Below are 23,125 nucleotides of genomic sequence, written 5' to 3' on the forward strand. Positions count from 1 at the left end.
CGAAGGTGGATAGAGGCTATGTTTTCGCCACTTCGCCAAAGCAATAACGAACCATACTTCCTCATTCTCAGGTTTCTCACATGCAGAGAGCACAAAAAGACTGCACTTATTTTGAGATATTTGCATTTACGGACACTTTCCATCAGGGTTCTGCGATTTTATCCCGGCGTATCGGCTTCGATGTCCGTCGGCACAAAAAATTTCAACTTTCTCGGTCACCCGGAAGGTACCGAACATTCATATCAGTTTGTCAGTGAGCCTTATATATCGATGTCTACACATAGGATGTAGTTGCTTGCAGTATGCAAGCATGCCCCCCTGCCCACCCCACCCCGATACACGTAGTTTAAAAAATAATAAATTTTTAACAAGCATGTACGCACGGACACACATCCCACTGGTTATTGGGTAGCACACCCTTTCGGACCACTTTTGTCAGAGCGCTAATTTGCATAATCTTTTTCCCGAGCACAGTAAAACCCTTCAGTTGTCCGTGTTACCAAGACCCAGTGATCGCGTGGCAGGCGACACATGCCAATTACAATTTCCGAGGCAACAGAACACAAATTTGTGCCTCCACAACAGGAGGAGGAGGAGGAGATTGGGACCATACTCTGTGCAGAGCGTTGGTGCTGCTTAAGCACAACAGCTAAAGGTTAAATATCTAAACGTATATCAGAATAAAGAATTACAAGCCTCAACTTACATTTGGAAATGTTTGAACATCTTGGTGGCAAAAAAAAGGGTAGCACTCACTGAGGCTGCATCCACAGCTGTTGTGCATAAACCCCGATATTGTCGAATGACTGCAATACCATCACCCCATCTTTATTGATGTCATTACTTTTCATGCGCATCAGGGTTGGAAATGCTCAGGATTCAAATTAAAATATGCAAAGTGATGGCAAATTAGCTGTGCATTGCGTCATCTTATCAAATGATGTGTTCAATTTGGATGGGATGCACCAACAGCAAAATATGGATCACATCAATCAATGCGAATGTTATCTTCAAGAAACAGCTGCTTTCAGTGCTTGCCAAAAGCATAAGTTACAGTGCAGACACCTCGGGATATTTCGCGCCGCTGACACGCCAGGTAGACAGAAATGCATCGAAACTACATTTTGTCAAAATGTGACGGAGGTGGTGCATTTTGGGCCGTCACACGGTTAATCGTGGTTCCTGCATCTTCCGCGTCATAATTGGCATAGCTCCAGCTGCAATCTCCTGTCTCTGTCTCTCTCTGACTCTGTCTCTGTCTCTCTCTGACTCTGTCTCTGTCTCTCTCTGACTCTGTCTCTGTCTCTCTCTGACTCTGTCTCTGTCTCTCTCTGACTCTGTCTCTGTCTCTCTCTGACTCTGTGTCTCTCTCTCTCTCTCTCTGACTCTGTCTCTGTCTCTCCCTGACTCTCTCTGTCTCTCCCTGACTCTGTCTCTGTCTCTCCCTGACTCTGTCTCTGTCTCTCCCTGACTCTGTCTCTGTCTCTCCCTGACTCTGTCTCTGTCTCTCCCTGACTCTGTCTCTGTCTCTCCCTGACTCTGTCCGTCTCTCCCTGACTCTGTCCGTCTCTCCCTGACTCTGTCCGTCTCTCCCTGACTCTGTCCGTCTCTCCCTGACTCTGTCCGTCTCTCCCTGACTCTGTCCGTCTCTCCCTGACTCTGTCCGTCTCTCCCTGACTCTGTCTGTCTCTCTCTGACTCTGTCTGTCTCTCTCTGACTCTGTCTGTCTCTCTCTGACTCTGTCTGTCTGTCTCTCTCTGACTCTGTCTGTCTGTCTCTCTCTGACTCTGTCTGTCTGTCTCTCTCTGACTCTGTCTGTCTGTCTCTCTCTGACTCTGTCTGTCTGTCTCTCTCTGACTCTGTCTGTCTGTCTCTCTCTGACTCTGTCTGTCTGTCTCTCTCTGACTCTGTCTGTCTGTCTCTCTCTGACTCTGTCTGTCTGTCTCTCTCTGACTCTGTCTGTCTGTCTCTCTCTGACTCTGTCTGTCTGTCTCTCTCTGACTCTGTCTGTCTGTCTCTCTCTGACTCTGTCTGTCTGTCTCTCTCTGACTCTGTCTGTCTGTCTCTCTCTGACTCTGTCTGTCTGTCTCTCTCTGACTCTGTCTGTCTGTCTCTCTCTGACTCTGTCTGTCTGTCTCTCTCTGACTCTGTCTGTCTGTCTCTCTCTGACTCTGTCTGTCTGTCTCTCTCTGACTCTGTCTGTCTGTCTCTCTCTGACTCTGTCTGTCTGTCTCTCTCTGACTCTGTCTGTCTGTCTCTCTCTGACTCTGTCTGTCTGTCTCTCTCTGACTCTGTCTGTCTGTCTCTCTCTGACTCTGTCTGTCTGTCTCTCTCTGACTCTGTCTGTCTGTCTCTCTCTGACTCTGTCTGTCTGTCTCTCTCTGACTCTGTCTGTCTGTCTCTCTCTGACTCTGTCTGTCTGTCTCTCTCTGACTCTGTCTGTCTGTCTCTCTCTGACTCTGTCTGTCTGTCTCTCTCTGACTCTGTCTGTCTGTCTCTCTCTGACTCTGTCTGTCTGTCTCTCTCTGACTCTGTCTGTCTGTCTCTCTCTGACTCTGTCTGTCTGTCTCTCTCTGACTCTGTCTGTCTGTCTCTCTCTGACTCTGTCTGTCTGTCTCTCTCTGACTCTGTCTGTCTGTCTCTCTCTGACTCTGTCTGTCTGTCTCTCTCTGACTCTGTCTGTCTGTCTCTCTCTGACTCTGTCTGTCTGTCTCTCTCTGACTCTGTCTGTCTGTCTCTCTCTGACTCTGTCTGTCTGTCTCTCTCTGACTCTGTCTGTCTGTCTCTCTCTGACTCTGTCTGTCTGTCTCTCTCTGACTCTGTCTGTCTGTCTCTCTCTGACTCTGTCTGTCTGTCTCTCTCTGACTCTGTCTGTCTGTCTCTCTCTGACTCTGTCTGTCTGTCTCTCTCTGACTCTGTCTGTCTGTCTCTCTCTGACTCTGTCTGTCTGTCTCTCTCTGACTCTGTCTGTCTGTCTCTCTCTGACTCTGTCTGTCTGTCTCTCTCTGACTCTGTCTGTCTGTCTCTCTCTGACTCTGTCTGTCTGTCTCTCTCTGACTCTGTCTGTCTGTCTCTCTCTGACTCTGTCTGTCTGTCTCTCTCTGACTCTGTCTGTCTGTCTCTCTCTGACTCTGTCTGTCTGTCTCTCTCTGACTCTGTCTGTCTGTCTCTCTCTGACTCTGTCTGTCTGTCTCTCCCTGACTCTGTCCGTCTGTCTCTCCCTGACTCTGTCCGTCTGTCTCTCCCTGACTCTGTCCGTCTGTCTCTCCCTGACTCTGTCCGTCTGTCTCTCCCTGACTCTGTCCGTCTGTCTCTCCCTGACTCTGTCCGTCTGTCTCTCCCTGACTCTGTCTGTCTGTCTCTCCCTGACTCTGTCTGTCTGTCTCTCTCTGACTCTGTCTGTCTGTCTCTCTCTGACTCTGTCTGTCTGTCTCTCTCTGACTCTGTCTGTCTGTCTCTCTCTGACTCTGTCTGTGAAAACACTGATTCGTGAAACAAAGTGAATGATTTTGGGCCCGTGAGGTAGACAAAAAAAACAATGTCGTTGCGATTTGTTTGATATCGAATTGTGATGGAAACTGACCTGGCAAGGGGGAATATCATGTTCTTTCTTCATTCTCCCTTTCCATTTCCTCTTACCGTCCCCCTGATGACTTTCCGATACCTTTCCCTGCATTTGTCCCCTCTGCCATTGTCTTTGCATAGCCCTGGCTGCTTGCCAAAGTGAGGTCCTTGAAGTCAGAAATAAGTATGAAGAAGAGGCATCAGCAAGGTGAGAGTTTGGAAATATCCTGTGACGTTTTCCATGGTATGCAAAAATATAGGAATTCATATAGGTCACAAAAATTAATTAACACATTGATGATTATCATTTCTTACCAGCTCAGCAGAGTTGGAGCTGCTCTTAAGTGACTTGGAGAGAGTTACTCAGGTAACCAGCAAATGATATGGTGGAGTTAATGATGCTGCTGAGCTTTTATTTTTAGTTGTGGAGATTGTTGTGTAAATTTCATCCCCAGCGGGCAGAAGGTGCGGAACGAGAAGTGGACAATATGAGAGCACAGGCAACGTCTGCCATGGCCACCGCTGATAATGCAAGGCATGCAAATGAGAGGGAGGTACGTCTGCCAGACAACCACAGAAGTCAGTTGAAGAAAACGATGATATCGGGGAACAAGTGTTTTAATAATAGTGGGGCAACTTAGCATAACAATTGTGCATTTTGTGAGGAAAGCACCAAATTTGGCACACTAGTAACCTCTCATAATATGAACAATTTGGACATTGGGCCATCTCAAATTTTTGATGGCAGTGGAAAATGGCTGCCACAGCCATCAGTGGCTGAATTTGAGATGGCCCAATATCCAAATCTGTTCATAATATTGTTGCGAATTTGCGCCCGCCGGCGTGCGATCGGCCGCGTAACTCGAATTGCGACCGCGTCGCCCACCGGACGGACAATTCAGTCGTGACCCTCCTGGACGACCGCCAGAAACCAGTCATGGGTGGGGGTTTAACCCCACCACCACCCAGTCCGCAGTCGACCCGCGCGAAATCGGGTGAATCGCCGAATGTCGATATGCCTAAGTACCCACGCGGGTAATCTGCCGAGGGTTGGGACCACGCCACAGGCCGACTCCGGACACGAACTGCTGAAGCGGTTCTTTCCGTATTACAGGGATAACCGAGCAGAGTTATTGTCGGCTTTGATGGTTCTGATTAATTACCGGGTGTTTTAAAACCCACGATTAATCCCTTACGTGATGCAATATGGAGATTCAACAAAGGAAAGGACGCAGCGAGACGGGGAACAATTGGACAAGCACACTTTATTACACACACACAAGCACGTATATACAGCCATACAGTCCAAAGGAAGCAGGGAAAGAGTTAAAACTGAATATAATTATTACAACACTTAAACAGTTCTACTTTACAAGACTGGCACCACCCACAGACATTTACACAAAACCCCAAAAGAAAAGGAAGTCGCGACTTCCCTGAGCACGTCGAGTCCTTGGTGACCCTAACTCCGAGTCCCTCCTGCGTGGTCCACGAGCTCGTGCCGCGCGTCGCTCGTGTGGTCAGCTCGGACGAACGAACAGAACCTCCGACCAGGGACGATCACCACAACTCCCCACAATTCCCCTTCAGGGACAAGGGAACAGGAAAGGGAACGACATTCTCGTCGACCTTCACGTCCACGCCTTTTGTCAATCGCTTGCACCAAGAGCCTTCAACCTCCAACTGGGACAAGGGAACAACCAACCAACCACGACTCTTCACGCCCACGCTTTTGTAGGGGCCGGCTCCGCCCTTCGCTCCACCCCGCCCCCCGCCCCGTTCTTGGCTCCTCCTTCCTACGAGACGCTTCCAGAAAGCTCTTGAAGGGGGGCGTGCCCCCACTCCGACCGCCTCGCGCCGTGCATCCACCAATTGGGAGCGAGCTGCCGCACCCTTTCCCCTTCACACCTTGCGTGGTGGGGGGGATTCAGGCGGAAGCATCAGGCAGGGAAATTAGGTGGGAAAATCCCACCAGCGTTGTTGGTTTTTGTTCTTGCACGCGCCCGCATCGTGCTCGTTGAATGGCGAGTGGCGAAGATGTGGTAGCGTAGTTGTGGAAGGTGGCGTCGTGTCGTGAATGGCGTGATCATGAGATGTTGGTTGTGGTGATGTTCGTTGTTGTTCTTGCAACAAATTAGGTATAGTGGTATAGTGTATGTCTGCAGTGCCATCTAATGGGTCTAAATTTAAATTCCGTACTGGAATATTACGTGCAGGATGTTAGGTACAAGTACAACCCGACAAGGGCATAGAATGCAGAAATTTTCTTCCATCCATGAAGTTTTCCGGCACGCACACGGACGGCACAGCTACACACGGTTTGTTGTTAACACGTCGTCATTGAAGTGTGACGGAGGTTAAATAAAATTGGTGAATAAAATGTTATTATTATGCAAAGATTTGACAATGTATGATAATTTTGAGCTTCCAACATGATATTTCCACTTTTTAGATCTGGCAACACTGTATGAAGGCTTCTGGCCTGCACACAGCAGCACAGTTTGCCGTGTCGTCATTGAAGTGTGATGTAGCACTCGCTGTACAAAACCTCCGTCGCACTTCAATGCAGACACGTCTTGAAACGGCAAACCATGTGTGACTGTGTGCTTGCCTGCGAGCTTCATAACGTTACGCCGAGACGTTGAGCTTGTTAAGATTTGGCAGTTCAGGAAAATTGGCAACGGAAAACGCCAAAGCATGTGGCTTGAACGACGTAACTTCCATGTAAAGAGACATAATTCAAAGCCTGGGTACAAATTGATGGACGACGCAACTTCAGATCGACATAAATCGGAACAACGTAAATCGAGGTATATCTGTATCTTTATCCCCACGGCAAAATATTGCACGTAAATCGAAAAAATGAATAGAATTGTGGCTGAGAATGTTCAAATGTTTGTGAACTCTCGTGACAAATTTGGCAAATAAGAAAAATAATTACAGAACATCGAGGTACAACTGCAGATAATTTGCACGATTGACCAATCACAAGTTACGTTCTATCCAGCATGACTCCCGATAAAGGCAATATGGCAGACCCAATGTCTGACTGATAAGAAAACTGTCAGGTTTTCATCAAAAGTTTGCATTACGCACATTGTTTCTTCAACAAATAATAATTTCATTCCATTCACCAACAAATCCTGGTTTTGATTCATCAGTTTTGTGACTGATTGGAGGCAGCACGAGTGCAAAGAAAGTAAAGTTGTTGACAGTGGAACTAATTTTGGTTTAAATTTTGAAGATGTTCAACTGAGAAATGACAATATAGCCGACCATCATGAGTGTTACAAGCACTTCTGTGATGCCAGTAAAGTCAGGAGGAAGCCAAAGAAATCTGGTGCTCAAGCTGAGATATGAAACGTGCTTCACTTTCAAATTTAACTGCAGGCCAGCCCAGCTCGCCTAAGCTATGTAGGCTTACATGTGATACAAGTGACAAGTAAAATAATTTTATGTTCAACACATATGAATACAAACAAGTGCATTAATTTTGTGTTGAAAACTTTTTTTTAATGCCTACACTGACGAAGTTACTGGAAGCATGATGTTTTTGGGTTGTCCGTCTGTCCGTCCATGCTAATTTTCTCTGCAACCGCTTTTCTGACACAAAATTTTCATCATAGGTGCGACTGCTCATGTAGAATGTTTTTAAAGTAATTATGATGTCATAGGTCATGTGGTGTGGCTGCCATGTTGGAAAAAATTTAAAACTTTGGACCTCTATCTCTGAAACCGCTCCTTGGAAAATTTTTTTAACTTGTCACCTGTGAAGTTCTCCCCATAGGAAACAAGTGTGATTTTAAAATATTTATTTATTTATTTGATGTCAGAGGTGGCTTCAATATGATATCATAATTGCACATGTCAAATGCTTTATCTGATCAGTATGAAAATTTTTGAGGGTCATCTTCGGGCTAAAAAATTGATGCCATTGTCGGTCACATGATTCGGCAGCCGTTTTGATTTTAACATAAATCCTTTAAAAATCTTCTCCTCTGAAATGGCTTGAACAGATAGAGGCAAAATTTTACAGGTATGATTGCCGATCCATGAGGAACAAAAAGTTCTCCACCTTTGAGGTCATAGGTCATATGGTTTGGCAGCTATGATTTTCTTGAAGAATAAACCTTTAAAAACTCCTTCTCCAGAACAGCTTGACAGGTGAAGGGAAAACTTCACCCACATGTTCCACAAACCTTGGGGGGGGGGGATACCAGGATGTTCATGAATAATTAGTAGGTCACATGGTCTTGATGTGGAATTTTTAACCCACCTTGTTGTGATCGTTGTCCTCTTGAAGGATTCCACCTGGCCGATTGTGGAATCCGATTTGACTTCAGGCAGAGTTTAACGTTTGTCCGATTTGGTGATAAAAATCCTGCATAAAACCCTATCAACACTGATAAAACTGATGTCCACACAAGTCCTTCCTTGTGAAACAATTTATTTTCTAATTATACACCATACACTTCTCACCCTTGTACAATGAACTTAAGAATCCCCATTGATTGCAATATTATTTGGTTCTATTTCATTTATTCTTATTTTAGTTAACAGTTAGACCAACCCGATTCAATTCACTTCCACATTACATCAGAGAGTTTTAATCTAACTTGGTACTTGGTCAGTTCCAAGGAGTACAAGCCACTGAGATTCTAATACTTTCTCAGGTACTTGCACTGAAACAATTTTACATTTCAAAGCATTTTATACTTTCATGAGAGAGTGGTGGGGGCTATTCAACCCAGACTGCAGACGTGTCCTTTAGACGAAAAGCCACTTCGTTTGTTATCAGCTCAGTCACTGCTCCAGAACAACACATTTCTTAACATTTAGGGCAAAAGTCTTTTGGCCAGAAATGACAGCCAATTCAACTTGAAGCGTAACAGTTACATTTCTAAAACTCCATTTGTTACAATTTAGAATACATTAATATAAATTTTTCCCCCACACTCCCCCGTTTTTTTTTTTTAAGGAAAATTTGAATAATTTTTCTTACACATGATTACCATGTCCCATTCCTGAAGGAGAAAAGATTTCCATTATTCAAGTTCAATCAACAATGGCAGCGAGTGCTCATATCAGAAAATGAGTGAGTTGCCATTTAATTAATGGCCTGTTCATCAGCACGTGTCACACATTGAAAACATGCTACCCGAAGTCAGAAGATAAACAGCTCAGGGTGTGGATAGAGCGGCACCCAACAGGAAACACAATCGAAGCACTCCTTGAGCTGAGGAGAAGGTAGATGTGGGCAAGTACAAGCTTGGGCCGGACACTGGGTTCAAGGAGACGAAAAGGAACACATGTTGTAAATGACTCGCAGTGTGGAACTCCAGGCCTGTCTTACATTGAAGCAACCACAGCAAGTTCATGATGTATTTGCAGAGCGGCAATCGAGAGTGTGGCTGAGAACATTCCTCCACGCAGGCACCACACAACGCCGATGTTAAGACTTTGCTCAACCTTCTCCTCAGTGGGTTTTTTCTTTCTTTTCCCACATTGCTCCATCTTATCTCCTCAGGAAGGGGCATGATCATGTGTTGAATGCTCAATCACCCGAATCTGGGTTCTCCCATCGTCCAATCTTTTTGTGGAAGTTCTTTCCAAGCTTCATTTCGACGAAATCGTACATTGCTTCAAAGACTGCTTTCAACACTCCGAAACAAACAAAGCATCAATTAAACACCAATCAATAAACATCATGGGCACAGCTATTTCAATAAGACTAACAAAGGTTCTTATAGAAGCATTTAACTTGCATTATATGTCATATCAATATTTTAATCCCTTTCCTTGTTATTTCCCAAAACAACATGCTAAAATGTACAGAAATCCCAGTTGTACGTATACTCAAAACATCCATCTCATTTGCTATTTCCATCGACATTTTAAATCTCTGACATTTCTCCATCTATCCACTTCTCTCACCAAAACAGCGAACATGCTGCCATTTTTCCAACTCGCACACAAAAACCATCTTTCACTTCCTCTGACCTTCTCAATTACGAATCCATTTTCCTTTATCAAAACAAATAAATCATTTTAAACAGTTGTACAAAAATTGTCAAATCACTTGTCAAATCTGTCATCACGCGAATATCATTTAAATTGCAGCTCAAACACTCTGTCTACACATGTAGCTACACCCTCCCCAAATTTTATCCCAGTCTTGGAAAAGCATCTTAAACTTCAGACTAAATCAAAAATTAAATCTTCAGCATCTATCCAATTAAATCATGAATTTACCTTGACTGGACTGATCAAAGGGTTACACTGGGTTGGTTGCCATTGCCTTCCCAGCACAAGTTCAGGCAACCTCAACATTCGCAGACGAATAAAACAATATGCCTTTTTCAACGTCCATCCGAGGGAATCGTCAATTATCTGTGAATTGCCCCACGTCATCATCAAATCATTAAAATCATTCCAAATCACGTTTCTACATTTAAATCACATCTTTTAAGTACCATGGTTAAAACTCAGATCAAATCTTCAAAACATTTCTGACACGTCCTCAGAGCTTGCCCAGCACTTAAACCTGCCGGGTTGTGTAATTACAAATCATCACAATGCCAGTGAGAGCTCAACTCCCAAGGCTTCACATTCCGAATACAGTATATCCCACATTCACAATTGTTATTTCACAATTTATTCAAAATCCCTATGGTTTTTAAGTAAAACTCGCACTTTTCCCCAAATGGAGTTTACTTCAAACAGATTCAATCGAGAAGGTGCACTACAAACACCGAGGAACAAGGAACAGGAAGTTCTCTCCACATCCGGTGGGAAGAAAAAGAAAAAAAACTCTGAGATAGGCAAAACCCACAGTTTAGCATTTCACCTTGTCATGGCTTCAACATACACACACTAAACAGCATTGTATCTCATTGACTCACGTGTGATTACGTGACAAATACCAATCACATTTCTATCTAATCCTCTTGAATCTGCATATGAATCGAATTTCACACTTAAAGCAAAGACTCAAACACAGACTCAGTGTAAAGACATGCCACCCCCCACAGATCCAGTGGAGAGGGGTCTCACACAGTGCAGCTTGCGACCTTTGCGTGAAACCACAATGCCAAGAATGCATAACATGCCATTTCAAACAGACCCACAGCTTAATTCAGCACGAGTTAAAATATCGTCAAAATCCCAACAGAACACATTTCATTGCAATGAATATTGGACTCACACAAGTTTCATTTTATTTTTTTTTACTCTCAGTAACACATGCATCTCAATGCAAATCACCAACCACGCTCCCAGCCGGTCAATCGTCTCCTGCACTCTACACAACGTTTCGTGCAAATCATTGCATTTACAAATCCGTAATACCTCCACACAATATAATATAACAACCTCACTGCCAACAAACTTCCAGTGAGTTCAATGAACAAAAGGTAACTCTTATAACTCTTACAAACAGGTAACTTATAATATTTATCTATTTTAACCCCATCTCGGCGTCTCAGCCGTGTCCTCGGCCTCTCTCTCACAGCCGGTCCGTATCGATGCAAACATGTTGCATGTCGCTTCATCATTCCCATTTAATTACGCGTCTGGCTCCTTATCGAGCCTCTTCTTATCTGACTCCTCTTCTTCTCCAGCACTTTTCTAAAACAACTACAGTACTTATCGTTTACTTTAAAACGGACTCTCTCCGCCGGATGCTCTTTTTTTTTTCTATCAATAAAATTATTTGACAATGAACTTTTCTTTGTTCGAAATGCGTTACCTGCTGAGAGCGCTCTCCCTTACCTTCGCTCAAGCACTTGTCGTTCCTCCGGCAGATTGAGCACCTCCGGTCACGAGCACCGCACCAACGTCGGTTCGAATCCGAGTCACAGCACCAACTGATGTGCAATTTTTTAACCCACCTTGTTGTGATCGTTGTCCTCCTGAAGGATTCTTCCTGGCCGATTATGGAATCCTATTTGACTTCAGGCAGAGTTTAACATTTGTCCGATTTGGTTATAAAAATCCTGCATAAAACCCTATCGACACTGATAAAACTGATGTCCACACAAGTCCTTCCTTGTGAAACAATTTATTTTCTAATTATACACCATACACTTCTCACCCTCGTACAATGAACTTAAGAATTCCCATTGATTGCAATATTATTTGGTTCTATTTCATTTATTCTTACTTTAGTTAACAGTTAGACCAACCCGATTCAATTCACTTCCACATTACATCAGAGAGTTTTAATCTAACTTGGTACTTGGTCAGTTCCAAGGAGTACAAGCCACTGAGATTCGAATACTTTCTCAGGTACTTGCACTGAAACAATTTTACATTTTATACTTTCATGAGAGAGTGGTGGGGGCTATTCAACCCAGACTGCAGACGTGTCCTTTAGACGAAAAGCCACTTCGTACATTTCTAAGCAAAGGTTCGTTTGTTATCAGCTCGGTCACTCTGCTCCAGAACAACACATTTCTTAACATTAAGGGCAAAAGTCTTTTGGCCAGAAATGACAGCCAATTCAACTTGTAGCATAACAGTTACATTTCTAAAACTCCATTTGTTACAATTTAGAATACATTAATATAAATTTTTCCCCCACAGTCTAGCAGCCACAATCGTGGGTATGGCATCCTCTCTCGATCTTGGCAGATAACCACAAGATCTTGCAATCTCTGTTGTTTCATAACAGTGCTCTGTTAAATGTTGTGAGCACAACAGTGAATATTTTGTAGGACCGATCCACACTCGCGTATTTCGGACAAACCTCGTCCAATTTCTGGCAAACGTAGGGCCTTTCAACCATTTGTGAAGCACGAACCTATCTCAGTTTGTATTACTACAACCACCAAGGACGCATTGAATCAGCATATTTGTGGAAAATTATTTGCTGTTTGAGTAAATTGTATCGCAATGTAACTTGCAGACAGTACGAATATGGCGGTCGACTTCAGAGTGTGACATCACGGCTATGGGTGAAAAAGAAGAATTTAACTTTTAATCGCCAAATTATTTTATAAATCAGAAAAAGACGTATCTATTTTGTAGGCATGTGGGGTATCACGGGATAGATTAGCGTTGAGGTGGTCTTAGCGTTTGAGTTCCCCTTTAATAATAATAATAATAATAATAATAATAATAATAATATGCTTCTTCATGTGCCCATCCATCTGTCTGTACTATTCCGTTTCACCCATTGGTTGAACAGTTTGCTTGACTCCACCCACAATTTCTATTTAGAAAATAAATCGTACGGTCCTCATGTTGGTGCTTCCTCTTACACGAAGTCAAAGACATCGAGGGGGCTTATATATTCACGATCGCCATAATCCTCCCTATAAATTTTGCTTTCATTGTGAAACGACAAAAGAGACAGTTAAAATAATTTTGAGCCAATAGGAGTCATGAGCCTTGTGAAAAATTGGCCACAGCAATCGAGGCAGTGGTCTGTTAACTCATATACCTCCCAAAAAACTTTGTGGTATTCTTTCAAGCAAAATTTAAACCCATGTCATTATAAAATATTGTTGTGAATTCTCGCCCGCCGGCGTGCGAACGACCGCGTCTAATCAATAGCGGTCGCTTCGCCCACGGTCGCAAGATGGCAGTTCAATTGGGGAAAGAGGACACAACGAGCAGGTTCATATTTAAAGAAGCATATTTATTTCCACACGTGTACAGTGATGCAGTCATGCAATGAATGGGGGGGAAGCACGCATGCAATTATACAGCCAAACAAAAGCAATGTAAAGGAGCTACGACTGTTTATTTATTCTTTCGTCACTTATGCACAGTTCTACTTAACGGACTCGGCGCCACAACTTTCGTACAAAGAAAAGCAAGGAAAAACCCCCTCAAAGACAAGGGGGTCAGACTGGACCTCTCAGGGTCTTTATGACATGGAGCTTTGAGGACCAAAGGAGCTCCAAGAGGCCGCGCAGGTTACCTTCACCTCGCTGGGGCGACCCGCGACGTTCCGTCCCCACGGCAGCTAGCGTAACCACGGCTCGGCCGCGGCCTGGTGATTCGGGCCTCAGCCGGCAACGCCTGAGAGGAACGAACAGGTCTTTGCTCTTTCTCAGTTGATGCTCTCTTTAAGAACCCGTCCGTTCCTCAGCGATGCTCGGACTGTTCCAAAGCCCGATCACCTCAGACCGTTCGGTGCTGGTTGGCGAGCTCTCTCCGGCTCTCTCCACATCCCGCACACGAACACGCAGCTCCGCGCAGCACAGCAGGCTTGGCCGTGCTCCCCGCTCGCGTCTCCTCCGCTCTCCTCAGCTTCTCCACCAACTGCAGGCTTCAGGCTCCAGGCGCTCCAAACCCCGACAGACACTCCACAGACTCCCCGCGCTTTGCGTTCCGCTCGCCCTTTTATAGGGCCCGAGAGACAAGATCTGATCTCCACACTCACCTCTGACCCCCACTGGCTCCGCCCCTCTCGCTCTCTTGATCCGAATTCCGAGGCGAAGCTTGCACAGAGCGGACGTGCGCGAAGACAGCGACCCTGCGCGGCGAGCGGATGTGCGCGAAATCACTGACTTGCGCGGCGAGGAAACCCCCGCGTCTGCCTGCAGCAATGCGGACTCGCCGTGGCTGGCGCCAAGATGGCGTCATTTCAGAAATGAAGGTGAGGCGACGTTGTTCGTGTTGATTTATCGGGGGAGATGTGGTTTAGGAGATGGTGAGGGGATGTCGTTGTTGTGAAGGCAGTGTGGAGAGGGTGGTTGGTGGTTGGCATTGTGGAGGAGGTGGTTGGCATGGAGGAGAAGGTGGTTGGCATGGTGGAGAAGGTGGTTGGTGTGGTGGAGAAGGTGGTTGGTGTGGTGGAGAAGGTGGTTGGTGTGGTGGAGAAGGTGGTTGGCGTTGTGGTTGGTCCAAAATAACGATAGTAAAAGAAAAACGGCTACCTCAAAGATCACAGTCCGGGTGACACGAATAAACCCCATTCGACAACGGTGGGGAAATCTATCTGAACACAGACTTATCGGCATAACTGAACTAAGGACCTATATGGTGCTCTGCGAATTTCCACAGCTGTAACAATATATTTTTCCAAGGCCATTATTTACTTGTAACGATGTGTATATACACCTCAGGAAGAAGATTATTATTGGTTTCAGGTCGTTTATTGTCACACGTGTTTTCTGCATATCTCGTGGGATCGTGAGTTGGACAGGTGACTGTGACGGACCATGACCTGTTCATTAGTGGGTTGAAGGCTTGAATTGGGGAAGGAATTGTCGCCTTAGGGCTGTGAGGGGAGGGTGAGTTTTTGGGGTTGAGAATTTGTGGTTTATGAGGGGGGGGGAGAGTTGAGGTCTTGGTCATGTTTTACATCCATGGATTGCTGCTAGTTATGTATAAATACTTAAATGTGGGTCAGCAGGTCTATCGTTGGGAGATGTGCAGGATTTGGGGATACTTGGATGGAGACTAAAACTGAATTTTTTGAATTTCAGGATGAATTGGTGCAAAGAGAATGGGACATTGATCAGAGAGAGCAAGAAATCGAGAAGAGAAGGTGGGACCTACAGAGAAGAGAACAAGATATTGAGAGAAGAGAACGAGGGCTCGAGAAAAGGGAGCAGGAGGTGGAGATTTTGCAAATTGAGCAAGCCAAAAGGTTACAGGTATGGAAGAGCCATCACGAAGCGCACAGAGTCTCTGGTCTTCGTTAGATTGATCTGGAACCTTCTTTTTGGTGTCAGAACATATCCAAGGCAGATTTCACGATCATGTTCCATTGTACATGGAAAATGTACAAAGACTCATTATAGCAAGCATGTGTTGTGAGCTAAAAGACCATGCTGGTAATATAAATGGTGGTTTCTCAAAACTTCTGATTTTGCATGTGAGTTATTATCTTCATTGGAATTGGTGTCCTTGAACATGCAAGTGGATCATTGGTTTCACGGTTTTCCTGCTTGATCAACCCTCCCTAACCCAACCCTGTTATTGCTGATTACTGTGTTTCATCCCCTCCTCTTGCTCTATTTTCCTGTTTTCCTTCTTTACTTTGCTTCTTGTGTCCAACTGTGGCTCCACTGCTGTCACTTCATTTCCATTTTACCCTCCGTCACCTCACTTTTGCATGAGTCTAGATTTTTTGTGCAGAAAAAAACCTTGCAATTTACTATTTATAAGGGAATTGCATTGAAACACCTTTGTAACTGCAAAGGCACTCGGTTGAGCACATATCTCCACCAGGCTGAACAGTTTACATTTGGTAGCCCACCAAAATCTAATCTGCTTGTTCTTGTCGTACACCCATCTCACCCACCAAGTTCTGTCCGAATCCGTGCATAACTTCGATATCATGTTGTATGGTATTGTTGTGAATTCGCGCCCGCCGGCGTGCGATCGGCCACGTGACTCTAATCGCAGCACGTCGCCCACCGGACGGACAATTCTGTCGTGACCCTCTCGGACTAACGCCGGGAGCTAGTCACCGGTGGGCCTTTCGGCCTCACCACGATCGTGCCAATCGGCCACCCGCGTGGGATAGGGTTGTTCGCCAAACTCGACCTACCTAAGTACCCACGCGGATGGTAGACCGGGCGATCGCACTTCGCCGCAGGTCGACTCCGGACACGGGCCGCTTAAGCGATCCGTTCCGTACTATCGGGATAACCGAGCGGTTTTATCGTCGGCCTTGACGGTTCCGATTAATTATCGGGCGTATTAAGCCCACGACGAACCCGTTACGTGAAGCAAGATGGAGATTCAATTAAAGAAAAGACGAAGCAAAACGGGAAAACAGTTCAACATAATGCACATTTATTCCGCGGCACACGGAGAGCACACATATACAGCCAAACAGAATGCACATATATCAAATGCAACAAAAGAAACAATGACGCAGAGATACTACCGACTAAGACCGACACACGGCAACACTTAAACAGTTTTACTTCACCAGACTGGTGCCACACACACACGTTTACACCAAACCCCAAAAGAAAATGGAAGTGCGACTTCCCTGATCGCGTCGAGTCCTCCTTCGGCGACCGCAACTCCGAGCCCCTCCGGCGTACTCCGCGAGCTCGTGCCGCGTGACGCTCGTGTGGTCCGCTCGACTGTACGGTCGGGGTTTTGGGGAACCGGACGGGCTTTGTTCGGCGCTCTTTTCCGCGCTTGCGCACGGGTCAAAGAAGCAAGGCAGGAACCACAAGCTCGCGACTCGAGCCAGAAGACGACCATGAAGACCAACCCTCGACCAACCAACTCTTGACCAACCAACCCAACCACCCTCAAGGTCCGTCCTGTCTGCCTTTTGTAGCGCGGGGCTCCGCCCTTCGCTCCGCCCCTTTTTCGGCCCTGCCTCCCTTCGAGCTTCTTGGAGAAGCCTCTCGAAGGGGGGCGTGACCCCTCGCTTTCCCTCCACCCCGCGCCGTGCGGGTGCCGGAGGAGCCAGTCTTGGCTCAGAGCCAGGGAATTATTCCCCCAAAAAGAGGCCCCCCACTCTTTCTCACCTTTGACCCCTGCATCGCCCCTCCTCCACACCGAGCGCAGAGAACCTCGACGGGGAAAACCCCCAAGCAGAGTTGTTGGTTTTTGTTTGTTCCCGGAGATCGTAACCGCTCAGGGCCTACTGAATGGCGAGTGGCGAAGATGTGGTAGCGTTGATGGTGGAGGCGGCGTGGTTGTAGTGTGGTTGGTGCTGTGGTGGGGATGGCGTGGTTGTTGAGATGCTGTTTGTTTGAAATAAAAGATAGAACAGAAAAAATGGCTAACTCAAAGCGTCACAGCCCGGATGGATCACATAAATTCCCTCTATACAACGGGTCTGGGCTAACTACACATGTACTTACAGAGATATCTCACCTACGGGACCTGAATGGTGGTTTGCGAATTTGCACAACCATAACAGTATATAATTTTGGCCATGCCTCTCAATGGTGAAGGATCACTTCAAAAAAATTATGCTTTCTGGATCCAGATCTTCACCAAAATCTCATCAATTCCTCCTTATCACGCACCCACCCTTTCCACCAAGTTTTTATCCAAATCCATCTATCACTCAGATATCTTGCTCAAAGACAAACAGACAGGGGTGAAAATCCTTGAAAGTTTGTGAGAAAAGCTCACCATTACTGAAGATCATGTTGGGTGGCTTGTATGATCTCACATCTATGACACCTTAGCACTTTTTATTGCAACATGTCGACTTATACTGCATCACATTACGTAATCATTTCATTCCTGCAACCAGAAAATTATGCTTCCCATCAGACATTTGGAAGATATACAGTGCCTTCAGAAAGTATTCACACCCCTTGACTTTTTCACATTTTGTTGTTACAGCCTGAATTTAATTAAAATGGATTAAATGTATTTTTTTTTGTCACCGATCGACACAAAATACCTCGTAATGACAAAGTGAACACATGTTTTTAGAATTTTTTTTACAAGTTGATTGAAAATGAAATGCAGAAATATCTATTTTACATAAGTATTCAGCCCCCTTGGTCATTACTTTATTGAAGCGCCTTGAGCAGTGATTACAGCTTCAAGTCTTGGGTATGTTTGTATCAGCTTTGCACGTCTGGATTTGGGGATTTTCTCCCATTCTTCCTTGTAGATTTGCTCAAGCTCTGTCAAGTTGGATGGGGAGTGTCGGTGAACAGCAATTTTCAAGTCTTTCCACAGATTCTCAATGGGATTCAAGTCTGGGCTTTGGCTGGGCCACTCAAGGACTTTCACGTTCTTGTTCTGAAGCCATTCCAGTGTTGCTTTCGATGTGTGCTTGGGGTCATTGTCCTGTTTAAATGTAAATTTTTGGCAAAGTTTCAGGTCGTTTGCACTTTGAAGCAAGTTCTCCTCAAGGATTTGCCTGTATTTGACTACATTAATTGTTCCCTCTGTCCTGACAAGTTTCCCAGTTCTTGCCACTGAAAAGCATCCTCGTAGCATGATGCTGCCATCACCATGCTTCATGGTAGGGATGGTGTTGGATGGGTGATTAACTGTGTTTGGTTCAATTCAATTTTTGTCTCATCAGAGCACAGAATATTTTGCCTCATGCTCTCAGAGTCCTTCACATACCTTTTTACAAACTCCAAGTGTGCTGTCATGTGCCTTTTTGTCAGGAGTGGCTTCTGTCTGGCCACTCTCCCATAAAGCCTAGATTTGTGAAGTGCTATAAAGATTGTGGTCCTTCTTGCAGGTTCTCCCATCTTAGCCAAGGAGCTCTGTAGTTCTGTCAGAGTGGTCATTTGGTTCTTGGTCACCTCCCTGACCAAGGTCCTTCTTGCCCAATTGCTCAGTTTGGTGAGACAGCCAGCTCTAGGAAGAGTCTGGGTAGTTCCATATTCTTTCCATTTCCTAATGATGGAGCTCACTGTGTTCTTGGAAAATTTCAGCACCAGAAATTGTTTTATACCCTTCCTTGGATCTATGCCTCCTCACAATTTTATCTCAAAGTTATACGGACAGTTCTTTGGAATCCTTGGTAGAGTTTCTCATCTGATGTGCACTGTGAATTGTGGGACCTTATCTTGAAAGGTGTGTTTCTTTCTAAATCATGTCCAATCAATTGAATTGGCAACAGGTGGACTCCAATCAAGTTGGAGAGACATCTCATGGATGATCAAAGGAAATTGGATGCACCCAAGCTCAATTTGGGGTGTCATCGCAAAGAGGTTGAATACTTATTTACACAAGTCATTTCAGATTTTCTTTTTTAAGTAATTTGTAGAAATCTCTAAAAACATGTTTTCACTTTTATGATGGGGGTATTTTGTGTGGAATGATGACAAAAAAAAAAATTAAATTTAAATTTAATCCACTTTAAATTCAGGCTGCGACACAACCAAATGTGAAAAGTCGAGGGGTGTGAATACTTTCTGAAGGTACTGTACATTGTTTTTGTAAACCTACCTGAATATTTCTTCTTTTCTTCTGGTGGTTCTTTTTTTTTCTCATGAAGTTCTTTTATCTGTTTTACCTTCGGTTTCAGTTCAGTTCAGTGTTTAAGGAGTCACCATGGTGTTTGTCATAAACAGCTGAAATGTTAGCAAAGGGTGTAAAAGTAATTACTGATGAGTTTTGGACTGAAGCCTCAGTCTGATTGCTAATTCTGCTTGTGCTCATGAGTAATGTTTTGCGAACAAACCCTTGAGAATGAATTTTTATTTGCAGATCTTGTTTTTAACACTGATCTAAGGCTTATACGTAAGTTACGTACGTTACAGGACAAATATAGAATTAGCCATTTGTGTACTTTATACAAATTGCAAGGGCATTAGTAGATGCTCGATATATAATATTTAGCCTGTTGTCCTCGTGTTTCACAGGCAGGGTGATTCATCAATATGTGTGCCGTTCCTCAGACGGGTGTTAAGCGGGCGTTTCTTCTACCGGCATTAGTTGGTGGATGTTAAAGATCCCACGGTGTCCATTGCAAGGCAGTAAGTGAGCTATTGCTGGCACCATTGCCAAATTCCAAATTTAATCACACCCAATTGAGTACCCTGCGTTGGAGTGGAGACCCATCCAGTATTGTAACCAGAGCTGCCAAACTGATTCCGCAGAACCAATACTCCGGTACATGATGATCGGGGGTCAAAAAGTTTCTCACTTTCTCAGCTGAGCCTAAAAGATGCCATTCTATTTCAGTTGTGTGAAACACATTTGCCCACCTCCGCGATTTGAACATGGGATCCCACCATCGTGAGCTATGGTTCAAACAGGAATGCTGAGTTTCCTCTCCTCCTCATGAGCTATGGTTAAAAGAAGCAAAACTTCTGGAACGTATTGATTAGTGCACTCATTGTTTGAATGAGTACATATTGAGAATCCTTTGACGGTGTCAATGGCTACTTCGTATGTTTATGAGGAATGATATACATTCCAACCAATGACACTCTGCACCACCACCACCACCACCACCACCACCACCACCACCACCACCACCACCTACAAACAGGAAGGATAGCTTGGAGGTAGCAAACTCTCCATTGAACTGTTTTGTGTCGGTTCCCCTGGTTCGATCAAACTTCACTCAAAACTCCCGTTATGATGCAGTGCCCACAGGGGGCGCTGTATCTAAGAGCATGGTGTCCTTTGGACGGTGATGCAAAGCCAGCTGTCATGTCTGTGTTTCAGTTATGGACTTTACAAGTCCACATGTATCTTTTATAATGAATAAGCCATAACGTTGGTATGTGATCAAATTCCCTGCCTGTCAATCTTCAAAGAAGTAAACAGTATAACTGGGATTTTGATTCCCATTCTGATATGCATGTTCAAGGGATCAAAATATTAAATTATCTTCGACCTCTCTGATGATCTGGAAAACCTTATCTTCCTTTTCGCAGACAAATCCACATTGTGTTGGACAGTTCCCTATCCCTCTGCTAGGCAGACGGCAGCTGTGTGTCTCTCTCCACTGTCGCCGATTTATAACACTGGCAATTTGAATAGGCACGGGGTATTTTATTTAAATCTTTTTGGGAAGTGGGAGCTGTTGCTTCCATTGTATAACATACTTTGGATATCTGTGTGATGGTGTCATTCAGGCATTGTCTTTCTCAAAAATGTAGCTGTGTTGGAGGATGCTCACTTAATTTAAGTACATTGACTGACTGAAGGATATCTTGATATCGTCGACCTGTCAGGGTTATTCAATCCATATCCAAGTGTCATACCATGATGCCAAGTACACTATCTCGGCTGTATTGTTTTGACAATAACTTGATATTGTTTTGTCATTTTTTTTTTACCAAGATTTATCTTCTAATCTATTCGCTCTGCAACTCCGAGCTGTCACAGTGACCTGTTATTGGTGGGAAAGAGAGAGAGAATGACGTTAATTAGCGAGTCCTCGCACACCATTTCACAACAAAATGGAAGCGACGTTTATGGATCATAATCATTGTTAAGTGGAGATTAAGTTTGTGTTCTTGCCTTTGCTTTAGGAGTTGGAAAGGCATTTGAGATCACAGTCGGACTACGAAGAAATCAAGGCAGAATTGAGGTGAGAGAGGAAGAGAAGTGGGGAAAGAAATCCCAAACAAAGTGCCTGTTTGTCATTCCAATATCGTTTACTGGTGTTCAACAATTTTGATTCATCTTAAGCTCACGGCGTTGCCATCAGATGATAAGCTACACTTTAATATTGTGCTGCCATGCTTTGGTAAGCGTCTCAGTTTGAGTGTACTGACAATCGGTTCACAGAACATGCACACTGCTACGCTGACATTTACTCTCCCTCTCCCGTGCTCCACCCTGATTCTTTTCACCACATGGCATAGATTTTTTTTGGGGGGGGGAACATATGCCAGCAAGGGTTCAAACTTTTGTGGAAGGTATATTTATAAAATTTTATAACTTTAACAACAACTTTATTTTGTTAAGGCAATAAAACCACAAGCTTCAACAATTCCCCATCCAACAAATGCTTGATGTCTTCAAACTTGATCCAAGGCATTGAACACACATGTTTATAAAAGTTACTTACTTAATCTTGAAGAATAGATGTTATAATGAGGATGCTCAGAAGGAGCTCACTTCTGGGCTTCAATCATTGCTTCAAACAAAAAGGTACTTGCAATCGTTAACACGTGTGCCTGCATGCTGGCCTTGATGGAATGATGAAAATTATTAGGCTGATGTCAACTTTCATGTTGAGATTCAGAAAAGTGTGTTTATATGGGGATATAGTAAACCCTCCAATATCGAGGAGGTGAGGTTCCTAGAAAATTCCGCGATTGTGGAAACCAAGGGCCAATGGGAAGAGGGGGGTTTAGTTCTTGGGATTTGAGAATATCGAGGAATATCGACAGCAGCAAGAAATTTTCACATAATTGAAATAAACATGTAATATACATATATATATATATATATATATATATATATATATATATATATATATATATATATATATATATATATATATATATATATATATATATATATATATATATATATATATATATATATATATATATATATATATATATATATATATCATGCTAACATTGAAATAAACATATCAATACAGTGTAAATTAAAAACACAATACTTTTATCTTTTAAATTTATTACAAAACAGCGAGGTGGGTGAGGGTAAACGCATGACAAACTTGTTCGTACTGCACTCTGCCGAAAATAGAAAACACAAAACTTAGCTTGCAGATGATGATACTGTTGGAGGAGGGAGCATGGAGGTTAGAAAGATGTGGCTGTTGGATCATCGGGAGCACGACAAAGTTACCTGCTGAATAGCCACGCAGAAGAAGGGTAAAACGATCCTTAGCTACCGTGACCCGGAGCAGCTGGATCTTCCTTGTTTGGACTGGAAGGTATGAGATGGCATCCTCTTCCAAAATAATCCTGTCTCTTTGGCGTTTAAAAACCTGCTCCAGCATAAATCCCTTTTCCTCAATTCGTTCCGTGAGCCGTGGTTGAACTGGAGCCTTCGGCCCCGGGTGCATCATGAAAACGTTGGTAAATCCACAATGATTTCTCCCATACACCGGTTCACTCAACGTTGGAGTAAATCCACAATATGTTCCCTGTACACTGACCCAGTCAAAGGCATTATTTTCTGTTCGGTCCTCGATCCAAACATTAAGCGCTTA

At 44.2% G+C, this 23,125-nt stretch overlaps 1 protein-coding gene across 3 annotated transcripts in view; it reads left to right on the forward strand.

Moving 5' to 3' along the window:
• The window catches only part of LOC147034981 (protein CASP-like), a 71,260-nt gene that overhangs the window by 15,489 nt on the left and 32,646 nt on the right, over positions 1-23,125 (forward strand). For all 3 annotated transcript variants that reach the window (XM_085891910.1, XM_085891918.1, XM_085891927.1), the window contains exons 8-12: positions 3,706-3,772; positions 3,883-3,931; positions 4,020-4,118; positions 15,003-15,173; positions 21,462-21,520. In XM_085891910.1, coding sequence (XP_085748036.1) covers positions 3,706-3,772; positions 3,883-3,931; positions 4,020-4,118; positions 15,003-15,173; positions 21,462-21,520 — 445 coding nt within the window. The remainder of the gene's footprint in view (positions 1-3,705; positions 3,773-3,882; positions 3,932-4,019; positions 4,119-15,002; positions 15,174-21,461; positions 21,521-23,125) is intronic.

Source organism: Eptatretus burgeri, chromosome 1, assembly GCF_056783735.1.
Source record: "Eptatretus burgeri isolate ZD-2024b chromosome 1, Ebu_testis_v1, whole genome shotgun sequence".
Classification (NCBI taxonomy): Eukaryota; Metazoa; Chordata; class Myxini; order Myxiniformes; family Myxinidae; genus Eptatretus; species Eptatretus burgeri.